The sequence below is a fragment of the Lissotriton helveticus genome, chromosome 3_1 (genome assembly GCF_964261635.1).
Source record: "Lissotriton helveticus chromosome 3_1, aLisHel1.1, whole genome shotgun sequence".
Lineage (NCBI taxonomy): Eukaryota > Metazoa > Chordata > Amphibia > Caudata > Salamandridae > Lissotriton > Lissotriton helveticus.
The window spans coordinates 558,601,256-558,614,488 of record NC_136061.1 but is presented as its reverse complement, the minus strand read 5'-3'; the positions used below and the strand labels follow the sequence as shown (position 1 = coordinate 558,614,488).

At 46.3% G+C, this 13,233-nt stretch overlaps 1 protein-coding gene across 3 annotated transcripts in view; it reads left to right on the top strand.

Moving 5' to 3' along the window:
* The window catches only part of TFPI (tissue factor pathway inhibitor), a 366,688-nt gene that overhangs the window by 239,143 nt on the left and 114,312 nt on the right, over positions 1-13,233 (top strand). For 2 of the 3 annotated variants that reach the window (XM_078680482.1, XM_078680483.1), the window contains exons 6-7: positions 3,528-3,620; positions 11,782-11,874. In XM_078680482.1, the coding sequence (XP_078536608.1) occupies positions 3,528-3,620; positions 11,782-11,874 (186 nt within the window). The remainder of the gene's footprint in view (positions 1-3,527; positions 3,621-11,781; positions 11,875-13,233) is intronic. The other variant, XM_078680485.1, reaches the window with a different exon arrangement.

Here is a 13,233-nt window from a genome sequence, read left to right as displayed (position 1 = left end):
CCAGGCAGCATAGCTCTAGGTCTCCGGGGAGAAACTCAGATGTCTGCAGACACGCAGGCGGTGGTCCCCTCCACTCGCAGGCCAGGAAATAGCGCAGTCCGGACGCGGCCTGTACGAGTCCCACCCAGCTGCTCCGAGGAACATCCTCATAGTGTGGGAGCTGCCGCTCCTCGTTGTCCTGCTATGGCCGTGCAAGACCGTACGGCCAGATTTCGGCACCCAGCGGGAGCACTTGGTGCCCCCCGCCTCCGCAGATGATTCTAGGGCTGCAAGCACAGGATTAAGAGCGGACATCTCAGTCCTTCTTCACAACCCCGACTGAGCTCTCTCTTTATGCAGCCATCTTGGCTGACGCCAGGCCGCGGCCCCCCACAGGGGTCCAATTATTGGTTCTAAAGCCAAGTTTTAGTAACTTCCTGAAAGACGATATGTTGTCTGTAGCAGGAAGAGCGGAAGGAAGGCTATTCCAGAGGCGAGAAGCCTGAATGGAGATGACTGTGCCACCTTCCTTCACTTTTTTAAACTTCGGGAGGCAGAGCAAATTAGCTTTGGCTAAGCGCACGGACCAGCTTGGATGGTGACATACAAACTTGCCTTGGAGGTAGCGAAGCCCAGCTTGATGTAAAGCTTTGTAGACCAGGCGTACTGATTTAAAGAGCCCGCGTTTTTAGGTCTCGCCTATGCAGCGCATAAGTGCTGCTTTGGAGTGACCTCTTGCAATTGCTCAGGACTTTTTGGGAATCTCGTGCATGTACTGCACTGTTCCCAATGAGCTCTTGTGCATGTGTGGCGTTTACCTTGCGGGAGCGAGCAGCAGTGCTATCTGTTTGCAATTATCACGCCCGACACTGCTCGCTCCCGTATGTTAAACACTGTAGCGGGCCGCGCTTGTTTACAAATTAGGCACTGGGCTTGCTATAATTCTCTGGCCAATGTAAACTGCTGCTTTCAGGAGATGATTCATAAAGGGGGTGGTGATGGACAGAGTATCTGAATTAAGCAGAACACTCCTACCCAGTCAAAAGATCAGGGCTTGATCCATCACCGTTTTTTAGCTCACTGCACCATCCCAGCTCAGAACCTGGCTACATGCAAATTAGTCTGACCCTGGCCCAGTGCATCATGGGAACAGGGCAGACCAAACTACCAAGCCAATTCTTTACTGGAAAGGAAACAAGCTTCCGGGGACCGGTTTCTGGCATTACAGCCTTCTTCGGCCCGGCTTGCTTGAATCCTGATGGTGCAGTGAGCAAGGGACTCACATCTGAGCATACCCTTCCACACTTGTGGTGGCCAAAACGATTCATAAAGGGGGTGGTGATGGACAGAGTCATCATTTCCGTGGCCGAGTTGAGTTGAAGTGCCATGAATGCTGCCGTCTCACTGACCGAGTCATAGCTTCGTTTGAATACCTGTCTGAGCTAGGCTTCTCGAGTCACTCACAGACAAAGTAGTCGAAGCACTCCTAGGCTTTGGACACGCACCAGTTCTTTTTTTATCGCAGTTGCTTCATTCCTCCTGTCTGAACAAAGCGCCATCCTTTCCGTTTTGTTGAGACTAATGCACGCCCTGCTGCTTAGTTTCTCCTGCGCCCTCCCAGCACTCTACAGACCCACCCAGGCTCAGTCTTCCTCTTACCTTTAAGCAGCCATTGTGGTCTTTTGACCCCTTCCTGCCTCAGCCCTTCACGGACCGAGCCACTCTGCTGCCACTGGGCTTTTCCGAGCCCCTCTACTAATGTCTGCTGCAACCTGAGCCCCCCATCTACCACAGTAGTCCTGTAGTTCTGTGCTCTTTTGCCCCATCCTTCGCCGCCTCAGGGTCCCTTTTGCACCCCGGAATACCCTAGCGCAGCTGCCATGAGCCCCCTGCAGGTATGTCAAGTATGTTATACTACACTTCGTTGGCATCAGGGAAATGTCCCATTTGCACCATCACACACAATACCCGGGCCTCTGGGCATTCCGCAGCCTCGCCAAAGTGTGGCGTTTCTGTTAAACAGCCTCCTGTCATATAGTAAACCGCTTATGGGTGCAGTATGAATCGATTTATAGAGCGCCAACAAGTCTGAAGCAAGGCGCTGTAGATAAATATCAACACTTAGTAGACCCAGTTTCATGTGAGGAGTTATATAAGCAAAATTGTACAGTGTATATGTTGGATTGCATCTGTTTTTGATGATATATACCCCACGCTAACTGCTAACGCAGTATCTGCGAATCACAAGATTGTCCTGATTCACGTGTGATCTACTGCAGGCAGGAACTGTTAGTTTTGGCAATCATGTTTTCAAAACTTCCCACTGTCCCATCGTTTTTAATCCCCCTACCCTCACATCGTTGCTTTTAATTCCTCTTATCGTCCCACTGTTGCTTTCAGTTCTCTCCCAGCCTCCCGTCATTGCTTTCAATTCACCCCCACCCTCCCATTGTTGCTTTTAATTTCCAAATGCCACCTAGGAAGAAGAAGTGTGCAGCAGAGGCAAGCATGTATTCTTGAGTCACACTGCATGGCCCAGTCTGTAGTAATTGTATTCACTCCAGAGCAGCACATGGTCCAGGATAGTGTGCTGCATGGCTAAACAGTTATAAGGTCCCAAAGGCGAGACCTATTGGCTATTCCAAAGCTTGTTTAGAGGTAACTAGTGGAGCAGATTCAGTGGTTCTGTGGCTGAGGATTATGAGGGGCAAGTGGTCCATTGCCCTCATACAACCACTCTTCACCAGCTGACACGGTTAGGCAGAGGGCCTGAAGACCTGAATACTCACTGTCAATCACCACGCAGAGACAACCCACTACATGCGCAATAGGCTGGAGGGTAGCAAGACACACCCCCTTTAAGGATTACCTCTGTGAGCGTAACTCACACCCTCAAACACTACCTATCCAAACCAATGTGTCTCGTTAGCAATTATCCCCCAGCGGAGAGCCTCCTTTGGAGGAATAACAATTGCAAGACTGCACAAAGTCCCAGGAGGCCAAGTATTTGACGAGTGCTGGACACTATACGATTACCCAGTAACATAACAAGACATGTTTTTCCATCAACTTTGCAAGTATTGATCTGTTCTGTTGAGTAAATGTCTTCTTAGTATAACTTGTATTTGTAAAGCACACATTCACCCTTGGGTCTCTTGAGGCTGAAATAACAGATTTTTATTGTTGCCTAATGCAATGGTTCTTTCGATTGACCAAGGAAGGATGCAAGGCTGGATAGACTGGATTTGAACCTGTGACCACCAGGCCAAGCATAATCCTGGAGTAGATGCATTAGTACACTGTGCCACCGGACCCTTCTCTCCTTCTTCCTTTTCTTCCTTCTTCCTTTTCTTAAGAATAAATACTAATAATAATAATGATGACGATAAAAAATTACGAAACATAATAAAATAATACTGATTGAATAATTACAATAATAATATGATTATTGTTATGATTACAAAATATTTATTTTTCGTTATGGTATCTAATTAAATTACCTCGTGAAAAGTGAAACATCTAATTATGGCTTTTTTCCTCTTTGTAAGTACCTCCAGTTTCAAACGTGCATGAAGAAAAAACTGAAACATTAAGCTACAGCCTAACATTTGAGGTGCCAGCTGTATCAACAAGAAGTTCAGGTAATGCTTGCATTGTCGTTCCTTGGTGTATTGGAGTAACAATATTGTAATTTCCCAATTTTTTTTTTAGACATCATAAACCTATTTATTTATTTATTTATTTTTATTTATTTTGGAGTTTTGTAAAGCGCATGGTTACGCGCTCCGGCGTGTCCCCGCGCTGAGAGAGAGCCTGTAAGAGGGATAGGAAGTTACAGCAGAGCTAGGCGGAAAAGGTGAGTTTTGAGGGCTTTACGAAATTTGGTCTCAGAGGGTTCGAGGCGCAATTCAACTGGAAGCAGGTTCCATTGCTTGGCTGCAAGGAGCCTGAAAGATCTGCCCCCCATCCGAGCTTTACGGATTCTGGGGACAACAGCCAGACCCATGCCAGAGGATCTGAGCATCCGCTCTGGTCTATAGGGGGCGATGAGGCTGTTCAAAGGGCCGGGTGCTCTACCTCCAAAGATGCGATGGCACATGCATAAAGCTTTGAAGGTAATCCTTTCACGGATTGGTAGCCAGTGAAGGGATCTCAAGGCGGCTTTAGAGGGTGCTCTCCTAGGAAGCCTCAGCACCAGCCGGGCTGTGGCGTTTTGCAGTACTTGGAGACGGTTGAGACTTTTAGCCGTAATACCCAGATATAATAGGTTGGCATAATCAAGTCTCGAAGTAACCAAGGCATGCACAAGAGATTGTCTAGCACCGACCGGCAGTAGGCCAAGGACCTTTCGTAGGCTCTTAAGTATGCCGAAACACATACCAGCCACCCGATTTACCTGGGGAGCGAAAGACAGATCAGAGTCGAATAGAACCCCAAGATTTTTCGCCTGTTGACCCGGCACGGGGGTTGAGCCTAGACAATCAGGCCACCATGCTGAGGACCACACAGACGGGCCCCCCCCCATCACGAGCACTTCCGTTTTGGACCCATTCATCTTCAGGCAGTTGTTAGACATCCAGGAGGCAAGCTCCTGCATGCACGCACTGAAGTTGAGTGCCGCGGTTTCTGGTGCCCGTGACAGAGAGATGACCAGCTGTGTGTCGTCAGCGTACGATACCAGTTGGATACCATAACTTTCTACAATGGTGGCAACAGGGGAGGCGTAAAGGTTAAACAGGGTGGGGCTGAGGGCAGAGCCCTGGGGAACCCCTTGATCGAGATTGAACACACGGGAGTAGTGTTCTCCCTGTCTGACCTGAAAGCCCCTCTCAGTCAGGAAGGAATGCATCCAACTGAGTGCCACCCCATTTACTCCGCCATTGTTATTATTTATTTTGAATATTTGTAGAGCGCAGCTGATACCTTGCAGGCTTCCTGGCGCTGGAGAATACTCTGTTGACGGTTGACCGGGAAGCAGTCAGACGGGCATTTATTGGGGGAAGAGCCAGGTCTTAATACGTCTCCTGAATGGCAGAAGCTGAGAAATCTGACGTATGTCGGTGGGCAGGCTGTTCCACAGCTTGGCCGCTGCAACCCTGAAGGATCTGCCCCCTGTTCTGGTTTTATTGAATCTGGGTACCTTTACCAGACAGGCCGAGGATGAGCGTAAATCTCTGGCAGGAGTGTACCACCGAAACAGGGCTTGCAGAGGTTTGGGTCCAAGTCCATGCAGAGCCTTAAAGACAATGCAGAGGGACTTGAAGGCCACACGTTGTTTTAAGGGAAGCCAATGTAGCTCAGCCAGAGCTGCTGTGGCCGAAGCCCTCCTCGTCCAGCCAAGAGCAAGCTTGGCGGCGGCAGATTGAATTCGCTGTAGTCGATCCATCAATGTGACTGGAGACTCCAGGAGCAGGGCGTTACAATAGTCGAGGCGACTAAGTATCGTACCCCTGACTATTGACGCCCGAGCTTGTGCCGGGAGAAGAGGCATGATTTTTCGGAATGAGCGGAGCAGGGCTGTGCAGGTCCCCACGATTTTCGTCACCTGTGTTTCCAAACTTAATTTATTGTCAAGCATGGCTCCCAGGTTGCGTACCGCGGCAACCGGCAGAGGCTTGTCTCTGATCTCTGGGGGCCAGAATTCATTCGGAAACTGGCGGGGTATCTTGGTGCCTGAACAGAACAGGACCTCCGTTTTAGAGGAATTGAACTGGAGGGAGTTTCTGTGTAGCCATCCAGCCGTCTCTCTTAGGCAGTCATGGAAGGTGGACAAAGGGATGGCATCCTCACCTTCCCAGGAGAGGATGAGCTGCGTATCATCAGCATAATTTATTGTTTTAATCCCAAAGGATTTGATTAGCTTGACTAGCGGGATGAGATACACATTGAAAAGGATGGGGCTGATGGAGGAGCCCTGAGGGACTCCCTGGGGTACTGGTGCAAAGGTAGATTGGAATGGGGGAAGGGCGACAGCCTGTCTTCTGTCCCGAAGGTAGGAGTGAAGCCAGAGCAATGCGGTGCCCTCCACTCCCACTTCACCAAGTCTCTGCAGCAGCGTGCCGTGGTTAACCGTATCGAATGCGGCAGACAGGTCCAGCAGTATCAGCGCCACTGGCTGGCCCCTGTCTGCACGCATGCGAAGATCCTCCATAGCTGTCAAGACTGCTGTTTCGGTGCCGTGGGCAGGACGGAACCCGAACTGGTGGTCGTCAAGCAGTGTGTTCTGTTCTAGGTGGGCGGACAGGCACGAACTGACCCATCGTTCGGCGACCTTCGCTGGGAAAGGCAGCAGGGAGATGGGTCGGTAGTTTGAAAGGCAGTCTGGGCTTAGGGAGGGTTTCTTCAAGAGAGGAGTGATTAGCGCCTGCTTCCACGGGGTTGGAACAAAGCCACTGTGCAAAGACTGGTTGCATATAAGGCGCATGGTGCCGAAAAGTTCATTTCCAAAATTTTTCCAAACTTTTGGAGGCAGGGGATCGAGTGGAGAACCCGAGGTGATACCGAGCGCCAGTCTATCAAACTCGGAGGCCGGGATTGGGGGAAATTCCCGTAGTCTAGCCAAAAGGACCGAGCCCGAAGACGACAAGTTTTGAGAGCTGGTGACCAGTCCCTGCGTGTTGGAAGTTCCCGAAGAGGGAGGTGTTTTCAGGTTATAAATAATGGTGTTTATTTTGTTAATGAAAAACACTGCCAGATTGTCGCAGAGGGCTTGGGTGGGAGGTTGTGTAGAGATGACACACACTGGATTAGTTAAGTTTTTGAGTATCTGAAAGATACTTTTTGAGCTGTTGGTGGCATTGGTGATAATGGAGCAGTAGTGTTTAGCCTTGTTTTGGGCAATGGCAGTTTTATACTCCCGGAGATTTACTTTCCAGAGAGTTTTGTGGGTTTCAGAATAACCCTGCCTCCATTTTCTCTCTGCTTGTCTGCATGCTAGTTTGAGAGCTCTTAAAGAGTCGTCGAACCATGGGGCCGCTACTCGTCTCTGTGGTTTACCCTTTTTTTGAGGAACGAGGCGTTCCGAAATATCGGAAATCCTTGTGCAGAGGGATTGATAATTAGCCTCTACTGGTTGAGTAGTGGAAAAACTGTCTTCCACTTGAAATACTGGGCCAATCAGTCTAAGTTTGTCCAGAGCCTTCCAGTCTCTGTACGGGGGTACCGGGCCGTGGCGGGGTGCCGGTCTACAAGACCTGCTGCCTGCTATATAAAATTTGATGAGTGCATGGTCGGTCCAGCACATTGGCAAAATGTCGCTCAGAAGTGCTAACTGGGGGGAGGTGAAGATTAAATCGAGCTGATGCCCCGCTACGTGTGTGGGTTTGTTCACTAGCTGGGCGAGTCCCATTCCTTCACAGGAAAGTAGGAGATTGTTGAGGGCAGAATCTAAGCTGCCGTTGGGCCAAAGGTTAAAATCGCCCAAGACAATCAGGTTGTTATGAGAGGTAGCCATATTGGTGAGGGTAGTGAGGAGCGACTGCTGCTGAGTGGAATTGAAAGCTCCCGGCGGGCGGTAGCAAAATTGTTGAGACACTGTAGCAAGGTGGAGTGTGCTACAGTGTCGAATGCGGCACTTAGATCGAGTAAGATGAGAGCCATGGTATGCCCCTCATCTACTCCTTGCCTAATGGTCTCAGTTGCCAGAAGCATCGCAGACTCCGTTGAGTGGCGTGCTCGAAATCCAAACTGAGTCGGATGGAGAAGGTTAGCTTCTTCCACAAAAGTCATAAGTTGGAGATTGGCCACCTTCTCTGCCACCTTGGCCATGTAGGGAAGAAGGGAAATAGGCCGAAGATTGTCTAGCCTATCCCAACTGAGATTAGGTTTTTTTTGGAGTGGGAGCACAATCGCTTGCTTCCACTTTTTGGGTACGGTGCCGGTTTTAAAAGAAAGATCCAGAACATCTCTGATGTAAGGTTCCAAAGCTTCCATACTCCCTCCAAGGAGTTTCGGTGAGGCCGGATCACGGGGGGAACCTGACTTAATCGAGCGGCAGATTTGCTGAAGCTCATTAGATGGTGGAGTAACAAATCTGCCTAGCCTATTTACGCCCTCATCTAATGATGAGTTTTCACTGAACTCTATTGCCTTCTCCTTTCCCCCTGTGAAGGCGGAATAGATAGTGGCCACTTTGTCGAAGAAGTAGGTGGCAATGCGGTTACAGGATTCCACTGAAACCAAGGAGGGATCAACAGATGAGCTGCATAAAGAAATTTCTTTATAGATTTTAAAAAGCTCCTTAGTGGAGTTATGAGCTTCACCAATCCTTCCTGAGAAATAGTTAGTTTTGGCGCGCCTAATTAGATTGTGGTATTCCCTGCGTTTGCCTGTATATCTTAGTTTAGCTTGGTCGAGGTAGGCCATCCTCCATTGCCTTTCTAATTGCTTACATTCAGTTTTGGCTAGGCGAAGTTCAGCATTGAACCAAGGGGCAGATTTGAGAGGTCTACTCCCGGGTTTCTTGTAGCACATAACATTACGCTCTATGTTTTCGGTATCCTGCCCAAATTTCTTGACATCATAAACTTATAACAGTACACTGTATGTTTCACTATCCATCCACGTCTCCCCCCTAAGCTTCTTCCCTGCTTCACCGCATATTTTTAACCATATCTGCTCAGAATACTTTGCAGCATGTAGATGCACACCATCCTGGATGCTCTGTATGTAGACGCGCTGATGGTACTTTTCTTGTACAATGGCTGTAGATTACTACAATGTAACTTGTCTTTCATGCATTGGTATTAATGCACCACATGCATGTCACATGAGTTCACATGCATGTTTACAGACAACACCAACACCCCTTCCCAATATGAGTCATGACTGTGCTGGTAGCTAGTAACAAATGCTGCACACTTAACCCGCCATATGGTAAGCAGTGTCAGCTCTATGTCTTATCAAGGCTTACTACCGGGGATTTAACATAATGATAGAAAATTCTTAGTGGGAAATTGTCATTTCAGCACATTGGTTGAGTTTGGTAATGGTATACCATGCTGGCAGTTGGAACATTATTGCAGTGCACAGCACTCTTGATTTTTAGGTCGAGCTGGGGCAACGCAAGGGCTGCTCTGCGAACCATGCTGTATTGGAGTATACACTTGAAACCCCACCCACTCTCCACCCATATTTGTCATTAGCTTGTGTCATTGTCTTTCGTAAATGCTGGCCTCTGATTCGTTAATAGGCTTGTTAGTACCTAATACCACACTGTCTTCATTTGTTACCTCCCAAGAGGACTGGTCATTTTACTATGGTTGTTACATGGTACTTCTTATTTACTCAGTAAGCATTATTTTCTTGAATGGTTTCTCCTACTGCAGGCACTTCATGTTTTCCTGCAACATTCAGCGTGCCATGCGCTCTTTCACAGGGCGCTTTTACAAAAAAAATTATTTGTTTGTCAACTTGAAAAACAAATGCTTTTTTGGGTAAAAGCACCCAATACCTTGCTTTCACTTTAATGCAGCCACATCTGAAGAAAGGGGCGTGGCCTCTAGTGAAATCACAGCATAGGGCGCTTGTATACAACAAGCATTTGCAATAAGTCTCGCATTTTAGAAACTTTAAACTACTGGTATTGTAAATGACAATGCCTTTTATTAATGTAGGTTTATTAAACACAAATAAAAGGCATTGTCATTTACAATGCCAATAGCTCAAAATCTCGCAATTTCGAGACCTATTGCATTGCAAATGCTTGTTTTTATTTGAGTGCGTGTGCTATATCTACATTTTGTATTCATACACAAAGGCAGTTTTTTGCCTTTATCCACTCTTACTCTAACTCTGCCCTAAAAGCTAGCTTACAGCTTTATGCGTTATATACATATTTTTTTTTGCCTTTTTGCAAATCACAAACATACTGAAACTCGTGAGCTCGGGAGAAATGTGCCTGTTACAGAATACACAATGGTAACCATGTGGTCTCAATTTGTTTTTAAATTTGCGATTTTACTATCCACTAATTGTATTTTTCTTTGTTGTGCCTTTTTTCACACCTTGGTCAGCTATGTATCCCTTTGTGGCCTTGAACCTGACTCGTGCTCAACCTGCTACGCACCCTGCCCCCCTGCAACGTGGTTCAGGCATGTGCGGAGGAGCCTAGCCGCAGGCCTCACACCCATAGCCCCTGCATATGCGCTCCGTACTGCACTGCGTAATGAACATGCAAGCTTTCAGCCATTTGTAGCAGACACTGAATGGAGGCCCATTGCCCGCTCCCTTAACAGGGAACTACATATGAAGTAAATTGTTAACATTCCTTTCAAGACTGCAAGGCACAACAGCACAATACTTCTGATACTGTGAGGAATACACTGAGGGAACTTTACCTCTGAATTTTAGGCAGACTTATATAGTAAACAAATTGCGTTCATTGAAACTGTTTGTGAGAAATGGGCCAACAGTGCTTTCCTTCTCAGTAGGCAGAGCAAAATAAGTTATCATAGCACAGAGACTGTACCAAGCATGCCATCTTTTGAGATGAAATGACCTGTTCATGGTGTACAACTGTGTTCCCCTGCCCTGAGTGCTCAACGGCAAGTTTCTGGTATCATGTTCTTTGACATGCCAATCTATTGTGTTTACCAAGGCATTTGCCTGTGCCTTGACATGGGTGATGTCCTGTGACCTGGAGGGCCCCTACGCTTGCCCTCATTTCACTGACAGTGGACTATATATTCATTTAGTATGTAGAGCTGTGGTGGTAGCATATAGTGTATTCTGAATCCATTGTTGTCGTCAGGCCTTTTTAGGTCTCGCCTAACAACACGCATGTGCAGTTACTGCGAGGGGTATTGTATGTAGTTGCATCCTAATTGGCCACCATACGTCTGACATCCCTTTGTTTTACTTTTCTGAGGCACGGACAAGGTACTAATTAATTTAGTTTGATTTGTGTCCCCCCACTAATGGTGCTGTATTTCTGCCTCTATTAACACTGTGTTTTTATCATTTAAGTCACGTTATTTATATTGTTTCTGATCAGCATTTAATTAATTTTTTCCACACGCATTGGCATTGCTTTTGCTTCGGCATAGTATTGCTGTACTTGTGCTTCAGAGAACTTATTTTCAGCCATAACTTTTTAATGCATAAAAAAAAATCATACGGACTGGCATTGCCTCACTATCTTTTTTTCGTTTCAGATCGCATTTTTCTTTCCGCCCGTCTTTGCATCTACAAGCACATTGCCAAAGCCAATAGCTCTCCAAAGGCGAGACCTATTGGCTTTGCTAATGCTTGTTAGCTATGTTACTAGAGTAGAGGCATACTGGTCCACTTGTGTAAAATTTTGCTTCTATGCACTAAACCGAGATCCTTGCGCTAACATTTCAGGCACGTTATGTGTTTACATTTATGTGGCTTGTGGATACAACAGGTCGATTGATACTCACTTCATCATTAGAAACTATTCATCACAACCCAAGTGCCAGCTCGAGCAGCCATGGTGCATTATGGGAAACACTGACAAGTTCAATAATACCTTTCCATCGCCACGGCAAGGTTTTTAATGTGGAGGTTATTCAAATTGTATTGAGACAGTGTCAAGAGAACATCCTTCTTTCTGAACAACAATCAAACAGCCATGAGCAAGAGTTGACGTTTTAATGTCTTTGCAATTCTTTATATGTTTTGCTGGCATTTATTGCATTAGAATGCGTGTTTGTGGGGCCAGCATTCTTGTGTCTGTAAATTTGTAACTGCAACAGATATGCATTTCTATTTGTATTATTTTCACTTAGTGTATTGTCTTCTGCATTGAATATTATATCATTTTCGTCGTCTCTATGTAAGATCCTCCGGTTTTGATTGGCCAGGAAGAAAGGACTGAAGTAATAAACCACAGCCTACCAGTTGACATGCCGGCTGCATCGGCAAGAAGTGCAGGTAATGTATACATTTCTGGTATATAAAGGGGAAGTTCTACCCGACACTGCCGCCATCTTTCTCCCTCTTTGCAATTCTCTGCCCCATTCCAAGTGGAAGAGCGGTACATGCTACTTGCTATTCTGGCCCCAGAGCACTAGTGTAGCCTCTTTCTGAAACGTGTATGCTCTCACCTAGTACTTTTGGAATCTTGGTGCTAATCACTGTTACGGTTTTGAGCTGACAGGAGACAAAGTGGTCTGATAACACAGTTGAAATGTTACAATTCGATGGAGAGACTACAAATCAACTCTATATGTAACACCCATAGGAACTTAAATGTTTGGTAGTCCACTCCCACACTTCTTGGGCCATAACTTCAAGGGAGGTGCTTCGAGCTTGGGGTGTTACACCCCCTAATAAATGTATTCTTAAGTAAATAGTTTTGCACAAGTGCTCCCAGTTTGGTATTGTTCGGACTAAGTCGGATTTCACCTTGATTTGTAAATACACACAGAGACGAAAAACCTTTCTCACTCTTTCCCTCGTTCCCACCCCACATCTGTTTTAAAGATCTTCGAGAATGTTGGTTGTTTTACTAAACACTGTATTTCCACTCACATAGTAGTCTAACAATGCACACTCCTCTCCCTCTCCGCTTCACCTCAAGCCCCCCTCATGTTCTGCTTGTCGCATTAATGTATATTAGTGTATATTAACTGGATTTGCTAATGTGATTGTTGGAAAAGCCGAAGGCCGCGTCCCAACAGTCATTCTGACCAAGAGATAGCCCTGCACACATTATGTCTTCTATGCTCTTTATTCACAGGCATCAACACTTAGGGCCTGATTTAAAGTTTGGTAGTCGGGTTACTTCGTCACAAATGTGACAGATATCTCGTCCACCTTTTTAAAAGTGCCGTGGGATAATGCACTTGTAATGTCAGTCATTTTTGCTTTATTTCGATAAAAACATATCTTAAAAGCAGTAATACACCAATTAAAAAGCAATATTATTAAAAAGGACGAGACATAGTAAATATACCCATATGACTGGATAACAAAATTGATTAAAAACTTCATGATAAGGAATTTTAAAAATGACATTAAAAAGATGTATACAACATAAGAAAGAGAAAGTGCAATTCACGAGGTACAGATAGCTCATAGCAGCGTCAGTGCTTGGGAATTGGCTTTAAAGGTTCTCGATCTAATGTTCCAAGCCCAACTCAGGTAATTGGCCAAACCACACACATACAGGGCTTGTGCGTCAGATCTTAGAATCGCAACGCACAAAGTGGCTACAAGTACCCAACTCCCTGCAGAGTGGTTTCAGCCAACGTTCCCTTGGCACTTTATACGCTGGACAGGCGAACATAA